The sequence below is a fragment of the Poromitra crassiceps genome (genome assembly GCF_964638095.1).
Source record: "Poromitra crassiceps genome assembly, chromosome: 10".
NCBI classification, from domain to species: Eukaryota; Metazoa; Chordata; class Actinopteri; order Beryciformes; family Melamphaidae; genus Poromitra; species Poromitra crassiceps.
In genome coordinates this window covers 17324279-17341778 of record NC_139631.1, presented here as the reverse complement: position 1 = coordinate 17341778, position 17500 = coordinate 17324279, and the positions used below count along the sequence as shown (strand labels likewise).

At 43.0% G+C, this 17500-nt stretch overlaps 2 protein-coding genes across 2 annotated transcripts in view; one reads left to right on the top strand and one right to left on the bottom strand.

Moving 5' to 3' along the window:
• scamp1 (secretory carrier membrane protein 1) overlaps positions 1–9472 on the top strand; it is a 10082-nt gene extending 610 nt beyond the window's left edge. Inside the window, exons 2-9 of the mRNA XM_083643839.1 lie at positions 1018–1098; positions 1349–1459; positions 2807–2915; positions 3245–3373; positions 4178–4337; positions 6081–6182; positions 6345–6462; positions 9154–9472. Coding sequence (XP_083499965.1) covers positions 1018–1098; positions 1349–1459; positions 2807–2915; positions 3245–3373; positions 4178–4337; positions 6081–6182; positions 6345–6462; positions 9154–9315 — 972 coding nt within the window. The 3' untranslated portion in view covers positions 9316–9472. The remainder of the gene's footprint in view (positions 1–1017; positions 1099–1348; positions 1460–2806; positions 2916–3244; positions 3374–4177; positions 4338–6080; positions 6183–6344; positions 6463–9153) is intronic.
• Positions 9473–12402: 2930 nt separating this feature from the next.
• Positions 12403–17500, bottom strand: part of LOC310783970 (LHFPL tetraspan subfamily member 2a protein-like) — a 14385-nt gene continuing 9287 nt past the window's right edge. Inside the window, exons 2-3 of the mRNA XM_083644911.1 lie at positions 14630–15421; positions 12403–14261 (exon numbers count right to left, since the gene is read on the bottom strand). Coding sequence (XP_083501037.1) covers positions 14005–14261; positions 14630–15041 — 669 coding nt within the window. The 5' untranslated portion in view covers positions 15042–15421 and the 3' untranslated portion in view covers positions 12403–14004. The remainder of the gene's footprint in view (positions 14262–14629; positions 15422–17500) is intronic.

The window sequence follows — 17500 nt, the reverse complement described above, 5'->3', positions numbered from 1 at the left end:
GAGTATTGCCCAGAACGTCCTACACATATCAGTGATTAGGAGGCCCACAGCATAGAACTCTATTTTCTTCAACCATTCCGTTAAAACGTTGCCCCTATCTCAGATATGCAGGCAGCACATAAGGTCGTTATATCTACACATTGCTGCAGGCCAGATGCAGGCTACTCTCGGTTTATGAATTGTCCCTTGTAAGCTCTCCTACCTCATATTACAGACTGTTTTGATCAATAGCCACATTCATATTGGTGTTTTCCCATACCCTCTGCACCAGCTTCAGTGCATCACATTATAGACTTTTCACTGGCCACAATATCAACTAAGGCTACTGCAAATAGAATGAAGTACCATTAAATATTTATGGTGTTCCGCTTTCTGCTTCTTGCTTGCCTGCCATCTACAAACATAAGAACCTGTCAGAGACGTTTGTGCTAACTTTGGTCAGCTCTGGTTTTTCGTTGCAAGTGTAGATTAGACAACAAAATAAGAAGCTCTTGATATTGTGGTTGCTGTTATTGACCCTCTCCCACCTTGTATGGTCCTTTGCTTTATTGCTTGGTTTTTCTCACTGTCAATAGCTAACAAGAACAAACTAAATAGGTTGTTGATAATATGTCTAGCAAGATTGTAGGCCAACAACAACTCAGTATGACGCGGCTCTGTGAGTCTCGCGTAACTGGGAAAGGGAGGACAATCTTCGGTGACACATCACACCCTCTCAACACCGAATATGAACCGTTATAATCAGGACGGAGGTACAGGGTACTACCTTTGCGGACCTCCCGTGCCCAGAGATACTTTATACCTTCCAGTATTGGTCTGCGATCATATTTGTCATAATTGTTTGTATTGTATAGCATAGCATTGTGCCGTACTGTATTGTATTGCAACGTGCCGTATCTTGAATGTATTGTATCTTGTCTGATTGAATGTGCCGTGTCTTGTGTGACTGCTACAGACGCATGGGAATTTTCCAAAAGGACAAACTAACCAAACTAACTAACTAACTCTGCCCTGTAGGATCCTTCGGTGACACAGGTGACCCAGTCTGCCCCTCCTGGAGGTCTGGAGGAGTATAACCCCTTCACAGATGCCCGAACGGTCAGCTTAACTAACATTATTGTGCGTGCGCGTGCATGTGTTGCAGTGTAGTGTTTGTGCCTATGTTGGTGTGTGTGTGTGTCTGAGTCGTTGACCTGATCTTATGCTATACCCCCTTTCTGTTTCTCTCCTCCACTCAGTCACAAAGGATTTCACTGACAAAATATGAATTGGCCTACTGTAATTATGATTTTGATTATGGCTCTGGCCTTCCATTGTACAAATACTAACATAACATCTTGGTTTTCAGCCCCCCCCTGGAAATGCCCCCAAATCAACTCCTGCCCCCTCTCAGAACACACAACCTGCCATCATGAAGCCCACAGAAGAACCGCCAGCCTACTCGCAGCAACAGACTCAGGTACAACACACACATCCGCACGCACACGCACACGCACACACGCACACACACACACACACACACACACACACACACACACACACACACACACACACACACACACACACACACACACATGTTGAATGAGATCTAGTTTTCTTTTAACCTTCATTTATCTAGGGAAGGTTGACTGGGGTATCTGTGCTCTTTTTCAGCACCCCCCTGCTTTACAACACTAGCACTACACAAACACATACACACACACACACACACACACACACACACTCTGCCTTTGCCATTGGTTTACCTTTCCTCTTTCATACACTCACCTGTCCTCAGATGGCCCAACAGCAGCATCATCAGTAGCCCCATAACGTGACGCCAGCTACTGTACTCCGAGATATTCCCGTACAGCAGTCGGCGTCACACAGCGTTAGAATCCTCAATAGGTGGACAAGGCTGTTCAAAAAGCTCTCCTACCCGTATCCGACCTCCGATTGCAGATCCGAAGATATGATCGCCAGCCTAGTGAAGCCATTTAACCGCCGGGGCGGTTAAATGATACTGCTGTGTGAAACAACCGTTTAGAAGCAGTCTTTGCACAGCCTGCACTGAATTTACAGCAGGGTGTGTTTGATCTCACTATCATGGTGCACCGCTTGCACGCAGCGAGCAAACAACACTTGCAGCTGTCAGTGATCAACGCAAATCCAGCGCACCTGGGAAGCAAAACATATCATGAAATACTCAAACTCCCAAGGTTCCTGTCGGCACTAGGAAGCTTCTCCTGTCCTTAATACGGCACAGGATGTGCAAAGACTGCTTCTAAACGGTTGTTTCACGCAGCAGTATAATTTAACCGCCCCGGCGAACTTACTGGCTTCACTAGGCTGGCGATCATATCTTGGGATCTGCAATCGGAGGTCGGATACGGGTAGGAGAGCTTTTTGAACAGCCTTGTCCACCTATTGAGGATTCTAACGCTGTGTGACGCCGACTGCTGTACGAGAATATCTCTGAGTACAGTAGCTGGCGTCATGTTATGGGGCTACATCATCAGGTACCGTGTTTCATCTAGTCGTCTAGGGTGAACCTGTACAATACTGTGTGCTTTCTCCCTGTAGCATCAACCTCTGTAGAGTGAAGGCGGTCTAACATAGTGCCGACTGAAAGAGATAACTGAGTGAACAGTAGCTGTTTGTTTTTTTCTGTTTGCAAGTCCCTCTTTCAACCCAGTCCCAAACACAGCTTAGCCTACCAGAGTAATGGGTGATCCAATATCCCTTACCTCATTGCATATCATAACACCTCTCAAATGATGCATAGTTAACTCGAGTTCACTTCAAGAGCATCTCTTGTTTGTATTAGGACCAGGCGCGTGCTCAGGCTGAGTTGTTGAGAAGGCAGGAGGAGTTGGAGAAGAAAGCAGCAGAGCTCGATCGCCGGGAGAGAGAGTTACAATCCCATGGAGCTGCAGGTAAGTCAGTCAGTCACTCAGTCATTCACTACTTGCTTCACTCACTCACTAAGTCACTCATTTTGTTCATTCGTATACTCGCTCCCTCTCTTGAACTCATGTCGTAGTTTGTTAATCTAGTATGAATCTATGAAATCTCTTTCACTTTGCTAGACAGTATGCAAACATATAAAAGCGTGGAACATGTGCAGTGTCGTTATTATGTTGTAATGTGTATATTGTATATGTTGTACATGTTAGGTATTGTATATTTTTTATATGCATATGCGTCGGACCCCAGCTAATGTGGATCCTAATAAACTAAGCTAAACATGTCTTTGACCTCGTAGGGCGTAAGAACAACTGGCCACCGCTGCCAGAGAAGTTCCCGGTCGGGCCGTGTTTCTACCACGACATTGCAGTGGACATCCCAGTAGAGTTCCAGAAGACTGTCAAGATCATGTACAACCTCTGGATGTGTGAGTAGTGGATCACGCCAAACACCCCAAATCAGGCAGTATTTTCTCCCGTTGCAGTGTCATGAACTCAAGGTCTCCAGAACACATACAGGGTTACAAGACACATTGCAATGTGTGTATAACAAACATATTTCTAAACAAAGTCAGATATCATACTGACATCTTTGCCAGGCTTTAAAAATCAGGTTTGCCCCATAGAATCCACTTCTGACTGAAATACATCTCAAGACTTTCATAATCATCTGATTAAAATAAATGAGCAGAAATATGATTTATGTTGCTATGTTGTCCTATGGTTGCACTGATGTTGTATGTGGTATATTGCTACTGCTATTTCGACCTGTACTGAAAATTACTTCCACCAGCCTAACCGTGTGGTAATAAAAGAAACTTAAAACTTGAACTATCAAGCATGCACTCACTCTGCTCATCTTTCAAATCAAATTAGTATTTGATTTATTTTACTGAGCTTCTAGTATTCATTCAGGTTCATGTTAAACTGTATTGTCCCCGAGGGGAAATCTGTCTTGGGCACAGTACACAGTTGCTTCACATTGCAGAAACATCACACAACACAGGAAGCATTTGACACAGAAGTTGCTGGGCATAAAAAAACAAAGCATAAGACCTTTGACTATTGACAACATGAGGGCTTAACCAAGTGACTGTAGGAGTTAAAGTGCTAAGGTGCTTGTATGTTTATTGCACATTGCTCTATTGCACTAATATTTTAATTGTTTCACTATATTCACTTACACATGTGGGTCTTCTTCGGTTCTTCATTTTGTTGTGTTTTCTCTCCAGTCCATACGGGGACGCTGTTTATCAACATGTTTGGCTGCCTGGCCTGGTTCTGCGTGGATCCGACCCGTGGTGTAGATTTTGGCCTGGCCATGCTGTGGTTCATGCTCTTTACCCCCTGTTCCTTCATCTGCTGGTACAGACCGCTTTATGGGGCTTTCAGGCAAGTATATACTGTACATGGGCAAATACACCAGCTTCCACAGTGATAGAAATATAGAAATGGATCATCATATTGCCCTAATTAAAAAAAGCAAAAGGTAGTAACTGTTCCTAGTGTTAAACTAATATAAATAGCTACTTAAAGGGACAGCTCACCCTAAAATCCAAAATACATATTCTTCCTCTCACCTATAGTGCTATTTATCCATATACCGGTAGATTGTTTTGTGTTAGTAGTCTGCGTTTTGGAGATACCAGCCATAGAGACTTCAGCCTTCTCTCCAATACAATAGAACCGGATGGCACTCGGCTTGTGATGCTCAAAGCGCCAAAAAAATACAATTGAAAAACTCAACAGCAGTGTCTCTTTCCAGAAATCATGACCTGGTTACTCAAGATAATCCACAGACTTCTTGTGAGCAGTTTTATGTAGGAACTATTTTCGACCGAACTACACCTGCTAGCTAGCTGCTGCTAGTTTCATGTAGGAACTAGCTACTGTAGCAGCTAATGAGTGTAGTTTGGTCGAAAGTAGTTCCTACATTAAACTGCTCACAACAAGGTCTGTGGATTATCTTGTTATTATAACCAGGTCATTGTATTGGAGAGAAGGCAGACATCTCTACAGTCAATATCTCCAAAACCCAGACAACTATCCCAAAACAATCTAGATGGATAAATACCGGTACTGTAGCACTACAGGTGAGAGGAAAAATATGTATTTTTGATTTTAGGGTGAGGTGTCCCTTTAACTGACTTTTAAAGTAGGCTTAGTAGGAATTTATTCAAACTCGAAATATTGCGCCCGTCGCAATATCTTTTCTAGCACCGGGTGCTTCACGCATGTGCAGTTGAGCAATTGTGCGCCGCATGGTGCACCCCTTCGCCTTATTATATAGTAGTGAGATAACCTAACACTGACTAAAATGACAAAATCAAAATTTTGACCAAGATGTCACTGCCATTGAGCTTTGCAGGGCAGCATACTAGTGAGGAAGTTGCTATTTGGGGAGGGAATACAAAGTAAAGACACGGATAAAGGAAGATGACTTCCACAAATGAATAGAGGAGGAATAAGTGATTCAGTTGAATTAATAACCTCATGTTATTTTATCTCACCCACATTATTCTCTGTCACCAGAGGTGGAAAGAATACTGAGAAATCCTACTCAAGAACAAGTATTGTTAGGGAAAATTAAGTCAACTACAAGTAAAATTACCAGTCCAGGAAATTCCTCAAGTAAGACTAACAAATAAATAGCCTTTTTAAAAGTACTAAAGTAAAGGTACATTTGCATTACTTTAACAATGTTTTTTATTTTAATTATTTACCATGTTGCCAGTGTTTTCTAAGCTGTACCAATGTAATGTCATTAACCAGGAAGAGAAGAAATGCTATTCAGATAATGTTGTGGATCGTCGATTCATTTGTCTTGATAGTCTTGATTGCGATTTAATTTCATTGGCCCCTGCACTAACGAGCCACCAGTTTGGGCGCCCAAAATGAGGAAGTGATTCTGGACCTGCTAGCGAGCAGTCCCAATGCTACCGTGCTGTTTTCATAGTGTGGTGTGCAAAACAAAATCTGAATTTATTCACTAACGGAATGTACATTTAAAAGTAGTGAAGTGGAATATCTATTATTTAAATTACTTGATTTACTTAAGTACAATAACAAGAGAAATTGTACTTGACTACTTAACACCTCTGTCTGTCATGACTTCTCTTTCTCTCTCCACTGCAGGAGTGACAGTTCATTCCGCTTTTTTGTCTTCTTCTTCATCTATATCTGTCAGTTTGGAGTTCACGTGCTACAATCTATTGGCATCATTGGCTGGGGAACGTGGTGAGCATTTTGTGCTGTGTGTGTGTGTGTGTGTGTGTGTGTGTGTGGGTGTGTGTGTGTGTGTGTGTGTGTGTGTGTGTGTGTGTGTGTGTGTGTGTGTGTGTGTGTGTGTGTGTGTGTGTGTGTGTGTACACTCACGTTGTGAATTTTCTATGTTGGCAGTGGTTGGATAGCAGCTCTGACTGGCTTAAACAAAAGCATCCCAGTGGGCATCATCATGTTACTCATCGCTGCTCTGTTCACTGCCCTGTCTGTGGGCTCACTCATCATGTTTAAAAAGGTAACGCACTCACAGACTCCTCATGTTTAAAAAGGTAACACACTCACATACTACTACAACATGGCCACACCACTCATCATGTTTAAAAAGGTAACACACTCACAGACTACTCCAACATGGCCACACCATTCATCATGTTTAAAAAGGTAACACACTCACAGACTCCTCATGTTTAAAAAGGTAACACACTCACATACTACTACAACATGGCCACACCATTCATCATGTTTAAAAAGGTAACACACTCACAGACTCCTCATGTTTAAAAAGGTAACACACTCACATACTACTACAACATGGCCACACCACTCATCATGTTTAAAAAGGTAACACACTCACAGACTACTCCAACATGGCCACACCATTCATCATGTTTAAAAAGGTAACACACTCACAGACTCCTCATGTTTAAAAAGGTAACACACTCACATACTACTACAACATGGCCACACCATTCATCATGTTTAAAAAGGTAACACACTCACAGACTCCTCATGTTTAAAAAGGTAACACACTCACATACTACTACAACATGGCCACACCATTCATCATGTTTAAAAAGGTAACACACTCACAGACTCCTCATGTTTAAAAAGGTAACACACTCACATACTACTACAACATGGCCACACCATTCATCATGTTTAAAAAGGTAACACACTCACAGACTCCTCATGTTTAAAAAGGTAACACACTCACATACTACTACAACATGGCCACACCATTCATCATGTTTAAAAAGGTAACACACTCACAGACTCATCATGTTTAAAAAGGTAACACACTCACATACTACTACAACATGGCCACACCATTCATCATGTTTAAAAAGGTAACACACTCACATACTCCTCATGTTTAAAAAGGTAACACACTCACATACTACTACAACATGGCCACACCATTCATCATGTTTAAAAAGGTAACACACTCACATACTACTACAACATGGCCACACCACTCATCATGTTTAAAAAGGTAACACACTCACAGACTCATCATGTTTAAAAAGGTAACGCACTCACATACTACTACAACATGGCCACACCATTCATCATGTTTAAAAAGGTAACACACTCACAGACTCCTCATGTTTAAAAAGGTAACACACTCACATACTACTACAACATGGCCACACCATTCATCATGTTTAAAAAGGTAACACACTCACATACTACTACAACATGGCCACACCATTCATCATGTTTAAAAAGGTAACACACTCACAGACTCATCATGTTTAAAAAGGTAACGCACTCACATACTACTACAACATGGCCACACCATTCATCATGTTTAAAAAGGTAACACACTCACAGACTCCTCATGTTTAAAAAGGTAACACACTCACATACTACTACAACATGGCCACACCACTCATCATGTTTAAAAAGGTAACACACTCACAGACTCCTCATGTTTAAAAAGGTAACACACTCACATACTACTACAACATGGCCACACCATTCATCATGTTTAAAAAGGTAACACACTCACAGACTCCTCATGTTTAAAAAGGTAACACACTCACATACTACTACAACATGGCCACACCATTCATCATGTTTAAAAAGGTAACACACTCAAAGACTCCTCATGTTTAAAAAGGTAACACACTCACATACTACTACAACATGGCCACACCATTCATCATGTTTAAAAAGGTAACACACTCACATACTACTACAACATGGCCACACCATTCATCATGTTTAAAAAGGTAACACACTCACAGACTCCTCATGTTTAAAAAGGTAACACACTCACATACTACTACAACATGGCCACACCATTCATCATGTTTAAAAAGGTAACACACTCACAGACTCCTCATGTTTAAAAAGGTAACACACTCACATACTACTACAACATGGCCACACCATTCATCATGTTTAAAAAGGTAACACACTCACAGACTCCTCATGTTTAAAAAGGTAACACACTCACATACTACTACAACATGGCCACACCATTCATCATGTTTAAAAAGGTAACACACTCACAGACTCCTCATGTTTAAAAAGGTAACACACTCACATACTACTACAACATGGCCACACCACTCATCATGTTTAAAAAGGTAACACACTCACATACTACTACAACATGGCCACACCACTCATCATGTTTAAAAAGGTAACACACTCACAGACTACTACAACATGGCCACACCACTCATCATGTTTAAAAAGGTAACACACTCACAGACTACTACAACATGGCCACACCACTCATCATGTTTAAAAAGGTAACACACTCACATACTACTACAACATGGCCACACCACTCATCATGTTTAAAAAGGTAACACACTCACATACTACTACAACATGGCCACACCACTCATCATGTTTAAAACTTTAATTTAAATGGAACAAAACTATCAAGCAACACATATATGCTGAAGCCTGTTCACTTAGCTATGTCATAGCTTAACCATGTAAGGTAGTTGCCAAATTCATAAATATCAAATTATAACTTGAATTGAATGGAATGGCATCTTTACTTCCTTGATTTGATGTATTTCCCATCAAAAACAGGATATTGGGGTGGGACATGCATAACACAGGGAGGAATCATTCAAAAGTCTAAACCAACAGGATATCAGTTAGGCAGAGAAAGCCAGTTGTATTTGGTGGGTGGGGCGTAGGTTCCAGTTTCCCACCTCTTGTTGTTTCCTCTCTTTGCTAGGTGCACGCGCTGTATCGTACCACTGGGGCTAGTTTTGAGAAGGCCCAGCAGGAGTTTGCTACCGGGGTCATGTCTAACAAGACCGTCCAGACTGCAGCAGCCAACGCTGCAGCTAATGCTGCCACCACTGCTGCCCGCGGGGCCTTCAAACCCACTCCCTAGATGGACACAAAAGTTGGAGATGCACAACTGTGGTCCTGCAGGTTCTCAGATCAAACTGCTTCTATTTGTGAATATTGCTATCCTAAGATTGACCCTCCACCTTGATTAACAGGTGTTATTTCTAGTCACCGACAGGAAATAACAGTTATTGTGACAAGTGATCAGAGTTGTCCACCTTTACGTAAGTAAAACCATTTTTCAATGAAAAACACTCCTACATCCACCATGTCTGCTTTCCAGTCACACCCCCCAAATCAATGTGTCACTCGAGGTATGCTCTGACCGTGTGGGGGTTGTGTGCACGTGCACGTGTCCATGGGTCCGTGTGCATTCATCTTGCGCTCTCTTATGTATTCTTTTGCTTCTCCCCTTGTTCTTCTGTCCCCTTGAAGTCATCCTAGGCCGGGCAGAGGTTGAGGTACTGGCAGCAGACCTTATTTCTGTCATGGTGGTGATGACCTCCAAGCTTCTTCCTGCCTGATTAATACAGTAGCCACGAAAAGTTAATAAGATCTGATCATGGTGTTTTGCACATAATTCTGTCTTGCTCACATACTGAAAGTACGGTGTTTGAATGGGTGAGCCTGCGTGTGAATGTGTATTTCACTTTTAAGAGAAGAGTGGAACTGAGTGGATTTTGATGATGCTTGATGATGATCTGAAATGTAAAACATACTGTATCTCCTATATCAGTTTCTCTTCTGAAACTCTTGACAAATGCCATTCTGATCATGGGAGAATTTAGCCCACACCAACAGGAATAGGTCTCCATCTTCTTATTTGATGACCTGCCCACAACCCCAGCAATGCTCCTGCAACACCTGTCAGTTGAACCATAATCCCCACTCTTTTTACTACTTTGACAAAGTGGGTTGGGTCGGCATCTATGTGGCTTACTGAAACTTGTCAGCATGATAAAAACATGCATGTTTAGCACACTCAAGGTGGCTATTTCCTTGCCAAAGTTAGTCTGCCCCCAATTAGCCTTTTCTCTGCCTACTGGGGCCCCTGGTTTGGTGGAATGTCTGCCTACTTATTTCCCCTTGGTTTGTGTGTGAGGTGAGCTCCTGACGGTTATTGCATGTCCCACTGGCTGTTTGATTGGACCGTGTACTGATCCGTTTGTGTTGACACTGAACATCCAAGGTCAATAGGTCATCAGTTCTCACCACAAACCTAGTTCACTCAGCCTTTTTCGCACCTGGTGCTCTAAGAGAGGAACAAGACATATTCATATTTTCTTTATGTATGGCAGTTAACTCCATACTACTACAGTACGTGGCTTTCCAACAGTTGTTTTGGTAGCATTTGTATCGGTTAAAAGCTACCGCTGTAAATGAATCTGAGAGCCGCTTGGCTGTGGCCTCCTGCTGTCATGGTTCCTGGTGAAAGGCGGACGCAAACTGTATCTGTATCTTGCTCTGTTAAAGGAGAGAGACACCAGACAGGCCCACAAGGGGGAGTAGGAGAGCTGAGAGAAGTGACAGCCAGCCTTTACTCATAGTAGAATATGATCTGGACAGTGATAAAGGTAGGGTTGGTTTTTGACATCAACACATCTACATACAAATAGTATAAACAGTGCACTGTATATTATGTAAGTCATACATAATGCACACTCCAACTTCTGCATTTTTACACACTTCCTTTGAAGTTCCTGTCAGTATTTACATTACTGGCATCTGAAATGTTATTGCCAATATGATCAATATGCTCACACAGAAGATTGGACACAGAGGAATACCTAGTCAAAGACATCCCTTAGTTAGGTTACTTTTTACAGTAATACTGGTGTTATTATATAGCGCTAAGCTGTATGGACTGATACCAGGCTACTGTCACTGGACAAGCATTGCATTTGTATAGTGCTTTAGCTGGTGCTGGAGGCACCTCATTTTGGTAGCGAGTGTTTGGAGAAGTGCATGAAAGATGGCTGATGACTGGTACTGCTGTTATTACTACGGGACTGAATGTTATAAATTTATTACAGTGACTAAATACTCCTGTGAGGGTTATGAAGTTGAAGCTCAATAATCTGTCACAAAATAATGGGCCTACATTTTGTCAGTATTTTTCTTGTTTGGAAATATTTTGTTTTAAATTCACTGCACATTTGTTGTTTTATGTTGAACATACTAGTACAGAAAGAAACCCGTTTTCTTTTATTTATGTTGTAATTTATGTTATTTGCATTTAAATTTTGTTTTATTTGATTTTACATAATATATGTTTGTGTGGTTTTGTAATGACATGATCATAGCATCAACTAGCTTCAAAAAAGTGTTACGTGACTTTGCAACTTGACCCTGAAAGAGGTGCGGTTGTGTGGATGAATGTATGCATGGATGATTTGTCAAAAAGGAAAAAAATGTTTTTTCTTCCCTCAAGTGTTAATGCGATGTCCTGAAAAGCTGTGAGAAATCTACCAAATGTCAATATAGATTTGTTTTTAAATCTTGGTTCGTGATGTGTTCCCTTGCCATGTTTTACTTTTAAAACATTAGTTTTTATTTGCTACGTCGAATCATTTGAGTTCCATTGATCAATGTGTTTAAACAGTATTCAGTCAAACGTTATATGAAGCCATGACACAGTGGGCAGTTCCTTGATGTACAGTATTCGGCTAGCTGGCCTCGTCACGGGATGACTTTGTGTTCGAGGTTTTCTGACACAAAACAGTGTTTTTGGCCTGTGATCATGTTATTTCACTGAATTTGAGAAGAAACTCATAAGGGACACTTGTACATTTTGTAAAGTTGAAAATCTGATCCCCATCATCAATCATATAAAAAAAAATGCACTGTCTCGCCTTTGTCGCATGTGAAATAGTTTGAGTTTTGTATATTTATGGTATTAACATGAAATAAAATTTGAAAGAAATATCCATCTGTCTCATGACGTTCTTGTGAGGGTTTATGCAAAAAGAATAGCCTATTTTCCGACTCTAGGTGTCAGTGTTGCTTAAGGACTTGGAGGTTTGCAGTTTCTTGCTGAAGAAAAACGACCCTTAGAAATGTGTACTTTGTTTCACATTCATCACAGACATTGACTGAAGAAGGTGAGGTTTATTTGTTCATGAGTTCGAGCACAGACTGGATTTCTCTCCTCACGCATCAACCTTTCACATTCATGTGGCATCATACAATGTGCCACAGATGCTATTACTCTTGTTAATATAACAAAAACAGTGAATGTGTTAATTTAAGCACAGACAGATTAGAAATGCTATGTGGTACAAGTCCATGTTACACTTTAATTTTTCAGTCACATCTCACAGGCACACTACTCACTTTCGCAGCAAACGGGCGCGCACACACACACACACACTAAAGTTTAATTATTGCACATCTCATCTACAATGAATAAACCGAATAAACACAATCACATGACTCATGTTACATTTACAGCGACTATTATAGAATGTTTGAACAAAGTAAAACAGGAGAATACAGAAGATGAAACAAGGTCAAAAGGAATGGAACGCTGAAGTGCAAAACACAAAATCAGATGCTCTTTGGAATGGGAAATATTCTGGAAGAACCAAACAGTCTTTCTTAGTTAGAATGACTCTTCTGATCCCGGAGCCGTAGAGAAGACACACTTTGTAAAATTGTCCAAACCATGCCACAATAAAGTCTTTCTAATGTATTCACCACCTCAGTGTGCCTTGGACGTCTTTACAAAGTTGTCTTTTCACCAGCTGCAAGATCAGTAAGCTACTTGCTACAAAGACTGAACTCTTGTTTGTTTGCTTCTCTGCATGCAATAAGGTAACTCATGCTAAACTGCTGTGGCCTGCTTTATCTCACTGTGAGCAAACATCCTCACATGAAAGCTCGCCACAGTAAAAAACCTATGGCGAGGCTCTGTTCTCTTTCTAAACACACTTCAGCCAGTTATTAAGCTGCGATAGACCCCAAAACAATTGATTTAACAGGAGGAACTCCCTTTGAAGTGAACAATCCCTTAACTGGCACATCTGAACTGAGCTAAAGAGAGATTTACTGCCATGCTGTGCCACAGAATCAGAACATCTGGGCATTTAGAAACCTCGAAGGTTAATGGCTAGCAGCACGCACACGCACGCACACGCACACACACACACACACACACACACACACACACCGTGTTTCAGTTGACACATCTGCTAGTATTCAGAGTAGTTTGTTGAGGTTTGCAGGTGAACCATGTAAATGTTTTACTCTGTGTTCAACCTGTCCTTAATAACACTAATGATATATCCATATCCCTATCATAAACTAAACCCTTGCCAGTACACTCCAGTGGTTTCTAATGGATTAAGGCAGGAGGAATCATTATTAAAATCAACAGTGTCTCGGTCACGTTCTTTCACCTGCTGCTGGGCAGAGGCTGTTTTGGCAGTTAAACCTGACGTTTTAGTAGGTGACAAATGAGATTCTTTTTCTTTTTCTCGGTAACATCAGGTACAGTGGTTTTCTGGCTGGAACACCATGCTCGGATGGTGCAGGGAAGCCTATACGAGTCTCTGATGTCTCTGTGAACAAGCCTCAAGACTCTGAACAAGGGATCTATCTTTTTGAGTGAACCTGAAGAAAATCATTCACTGAATTAACATCCTTCCTCCTTCCAAGGAAACGGGCAGGCTTCCACTGCAGGAGAAAATAGGGACAGGATGGGTTCCCTGTGTTTCCTAAGGATCCCTGTGGCTCAGAGCAGGCAGATCAGGTTCTTGCCCTCCTCGATCTCCTCCTGGACCTTATCGCTGGAGGTGGCGATCTCAGCCTGCGCCGAGAAAACGGCGCACAGGAAGGCCGCCAGCGTTCCACCTATCGCTGCGTAGAACGCCCAGCCGAGAGAACACTGAGCCGGCCTATAGGGAGAGGCCTCGTGGCCGCAGTAGCCAATCACCTTCTCTGAACCCCAGCCGGCAGGGTAGAGCATGAGGCCCACCATCAGCAACAGCCCTGGAGGCGGGACAGATGTTGAGACGAAGTGTTTAGTCACATACGTAAACATGTAGGCTGAAAGCACAAACAGATCACAGTGCAGCTGCTGGGAAACAGATGACTCAACTATGGCCTATTAGAGCTCCATTTATCCGCTGACAAGAGTTTGATTTATGATGAGAGGCACAACCCCACTTGACTGCCCCCTACAGTGATGTCATATAATGACAGATTAGCTGGTTGACGACGGGCCCCGCCCACTCACACATACCTGTGGGATTCCATTGTTCTAATACACACACTTTACAAGCCAGTATTGTTGGCTGTTGACAGACATACACTGAACGTACACACATACTCAGACACACACGTCTCCGCCGCCTCACCTGCGATGGCCTGAAGCAGTCCGCAGACATTGAAGATGCTTTTCTTCAGGATGCTCTGGAAGCACAGGCTGAAGATGGAGATGCAGGCCACGCCACCGAGCACCAACGTCCCCGCCGCCAGAAACAACATGGCCGTCTGCCAGAAGCCGCTGGCCACCTCGCCGAACGTCCCGGCGTAGGGCCCGCAGGTCACGCCTCCTCCCCGCGTCCCGAGGCGAAGGCAGCGGCTGTAGAGGCCCAGAGAGGGCCGGTACTCCCCGGAGTCCACTCCCACACCGCTCACGCTGGAGTCCGACCGGGGAAATCCCAACAGCCAGTCAGGGCTCATGAAGGCGATGAGCTCAGCGAAGGCCACCACGATGCTGAGCAGAGTCCACAGCATGGAGCGGCACGTTACAATCACATGGCACATGGTGGCAACAACCAAAGACTCAATTTAAAACACTTGAGAAACACTTGAAGCCCTTTAAAAGCTCCTCCAAAGTGACAGAGCACTGGAATTTTACGAGGTCCTCCAAGTGACAGAGCACTGGTATTGGAAAAGTTTTTAAAATTCCTTTCCTAAAAAAGAGAACGGTCCGATTAGTGTGTTGCTGGCTAAACGTTCCCTGTCCAGATCCAGATGGGCTGTTGATCTTATCCTCTCTGGGTAAATGTTTTCCCTCTTCTCAAGAGTTCCCACTCTTTCTCCCTCGCTTCCCTCTTTTGGTTAGGGGTGCGTTTGGTCATCCCACACAGCTACAACGCCCCGAAGCAGCTTCCCTCAGCCATGGTGCCAGCTGGAGAACGCACCTGCAGACACACACAGAGAGAGAGACATGGGGATTACCAACTGCGTCCAAGACAGGAGAGAGGGGAGGGGAGGGGAGGGGAGAGGAGGGGAGGAGAGGAGAGGGGAGGGGAGGGGAGGGGAGGGGAGGAGGAGAGGAGAGGAGAGGGGAGGAGGAGAGGAGGGGGAGGGGAGGAGAAGAGAGGAGATGGGATGGGAGGACAAGGGAGGAGAAGAGAGGAGAGGAGAGGGGGGGGGGAGAGACTAGGAGAGGAAAGAATGGCTTATTGAGTTATGTACAGTATGGGAGAAGGGAGAGAGAAGAGAAGATAAAGAGGGACACCACCATAGGAAGAAGAAACATCTACTGATTACTCGACCGCTGTGAAGCCGCAAGCTTGTGTCCGCTGGATACCTCACAGCGTGTCTGTCCCCTATTCATCACAGAGAGACCCAGGACATTCCCATAAACAGAGAGAGAGAGAGGGAGAGAGAGTTCAAATTGACTATCAGCCAGCTGTGAGTGCATCACAAGCAACAGTTCCAGATGTCTGTTGATTTAAAGCCATGAGAGTGTTGGAACAGTCATGGTGAATCATGACACACAGAGAAATGCACACTCACAAAGGCCAGAGTTGATACTGCAGTCTTTTGACTCATACTGTCTCTGCCTTTGTGTGTTTGTTTTGATCTGTAAAGTGACAGAAGAATGTGATGTTTTGCCAGTGAGCACCTGTCAGTACAGATCAGCACTTCAGGCTGTTAACTCATCATGCAACACCTCACAATGACACACAGTGCAGCATGCCAGAGCCACGCCGCTGTAGAAACCACACACAGGGGCACCGGGGGCAGACGTTCAACTGTAGCTTCATCATCCTGTTTACAATGGAGTACCACAGGAATGAGTCCGGTTTCGTTTAGTTGAAAAGTCAATGGGATTTTTGTATGGGGATTTTGGAGAGGACCACCTTTATGATTTTCGAAGCATAAATAATTTTACGCAATTTTCAGAAAACGCTTCTTCATTTGTGACGATTATCTTGCTGAACACAAAGTTTGCTGTTTCATAAACTTTTTTTAACCACACAGACTTTATTTCATGCATTTAACCAAAATTCCCATACAGAAATCCCATTGACTTTTACACATAGGAACCAGGAAGTGCAGGGACTTCTGGGTAAGCCTAGAAAAATGTGTCATCCCTCTGGGACTCTGGAAATTACAGTCTGAATAGCATGTAATACATTTGAGGGTTATTATTTATAGATTTGGTTATTAGCTTTATTACAGCGTTATGTTACATTGTTTTTGTGTCTCAAGCATGATGCTGTTGCCTTTCTTTCCTTCCTTCCTTCCTTCCCTCCATAATAACTTCACTCTCTGGATTTTGGACCCTGAGTTATTGAAAGTAATCAGATTACATTGCTGAGCAAACAAGTAGTTTCTTATTAATACCAATTTGCCACCAGTAATCACTGCTAGATTACAAATAATAGCTCAATTATAACAGATAACATTTTGAGAGTAACCTTTCTCAACCATGTGTGTGTGTGTGTGTGTGTGTGTGTGTGTGTGTGCGTGCGTGCGTGTGTCCCAATCACGCTGATTGGGATATACTGTTGCTATGTTATGACCCCGTTGCTGTGGCCACACTGGCCTCGATGCAGCCATGTCCTGGAGGTTTCTTAGAAGCCCTCTGACATCATGAGCCAGTATCATGATATACACAGAAGATATGTGGGATGTCGGTTAGATACAGCGTGGTCGTCTCTACGGTCTTGGTGGAGCTCACTGTTGAATCTCTCCAAGTCGATATATCCTCCTAAGAAGGTCAGGAGAAGCTTAAGTGTCTCCAGTCTCTATCAGTTATGGAATGTCCCATAAATCAGGCTTTGCCTCGGCTTAACTGATTCATAACTTTCATTAAAAAGGGGAGGGAGGGCCGTTAAATGTATAAGGGCGGATTGTTCTATCAAGTTATTGCACTAATATGTTCTGTCTGTGTCAATTTCATGGTGTTGAAATGTTCAGCACCAAAACAGTCATTAAGAACTAGAAGTCATGCTGATGCCCTGGGGGGTGAGCGAGGCATTAGGATA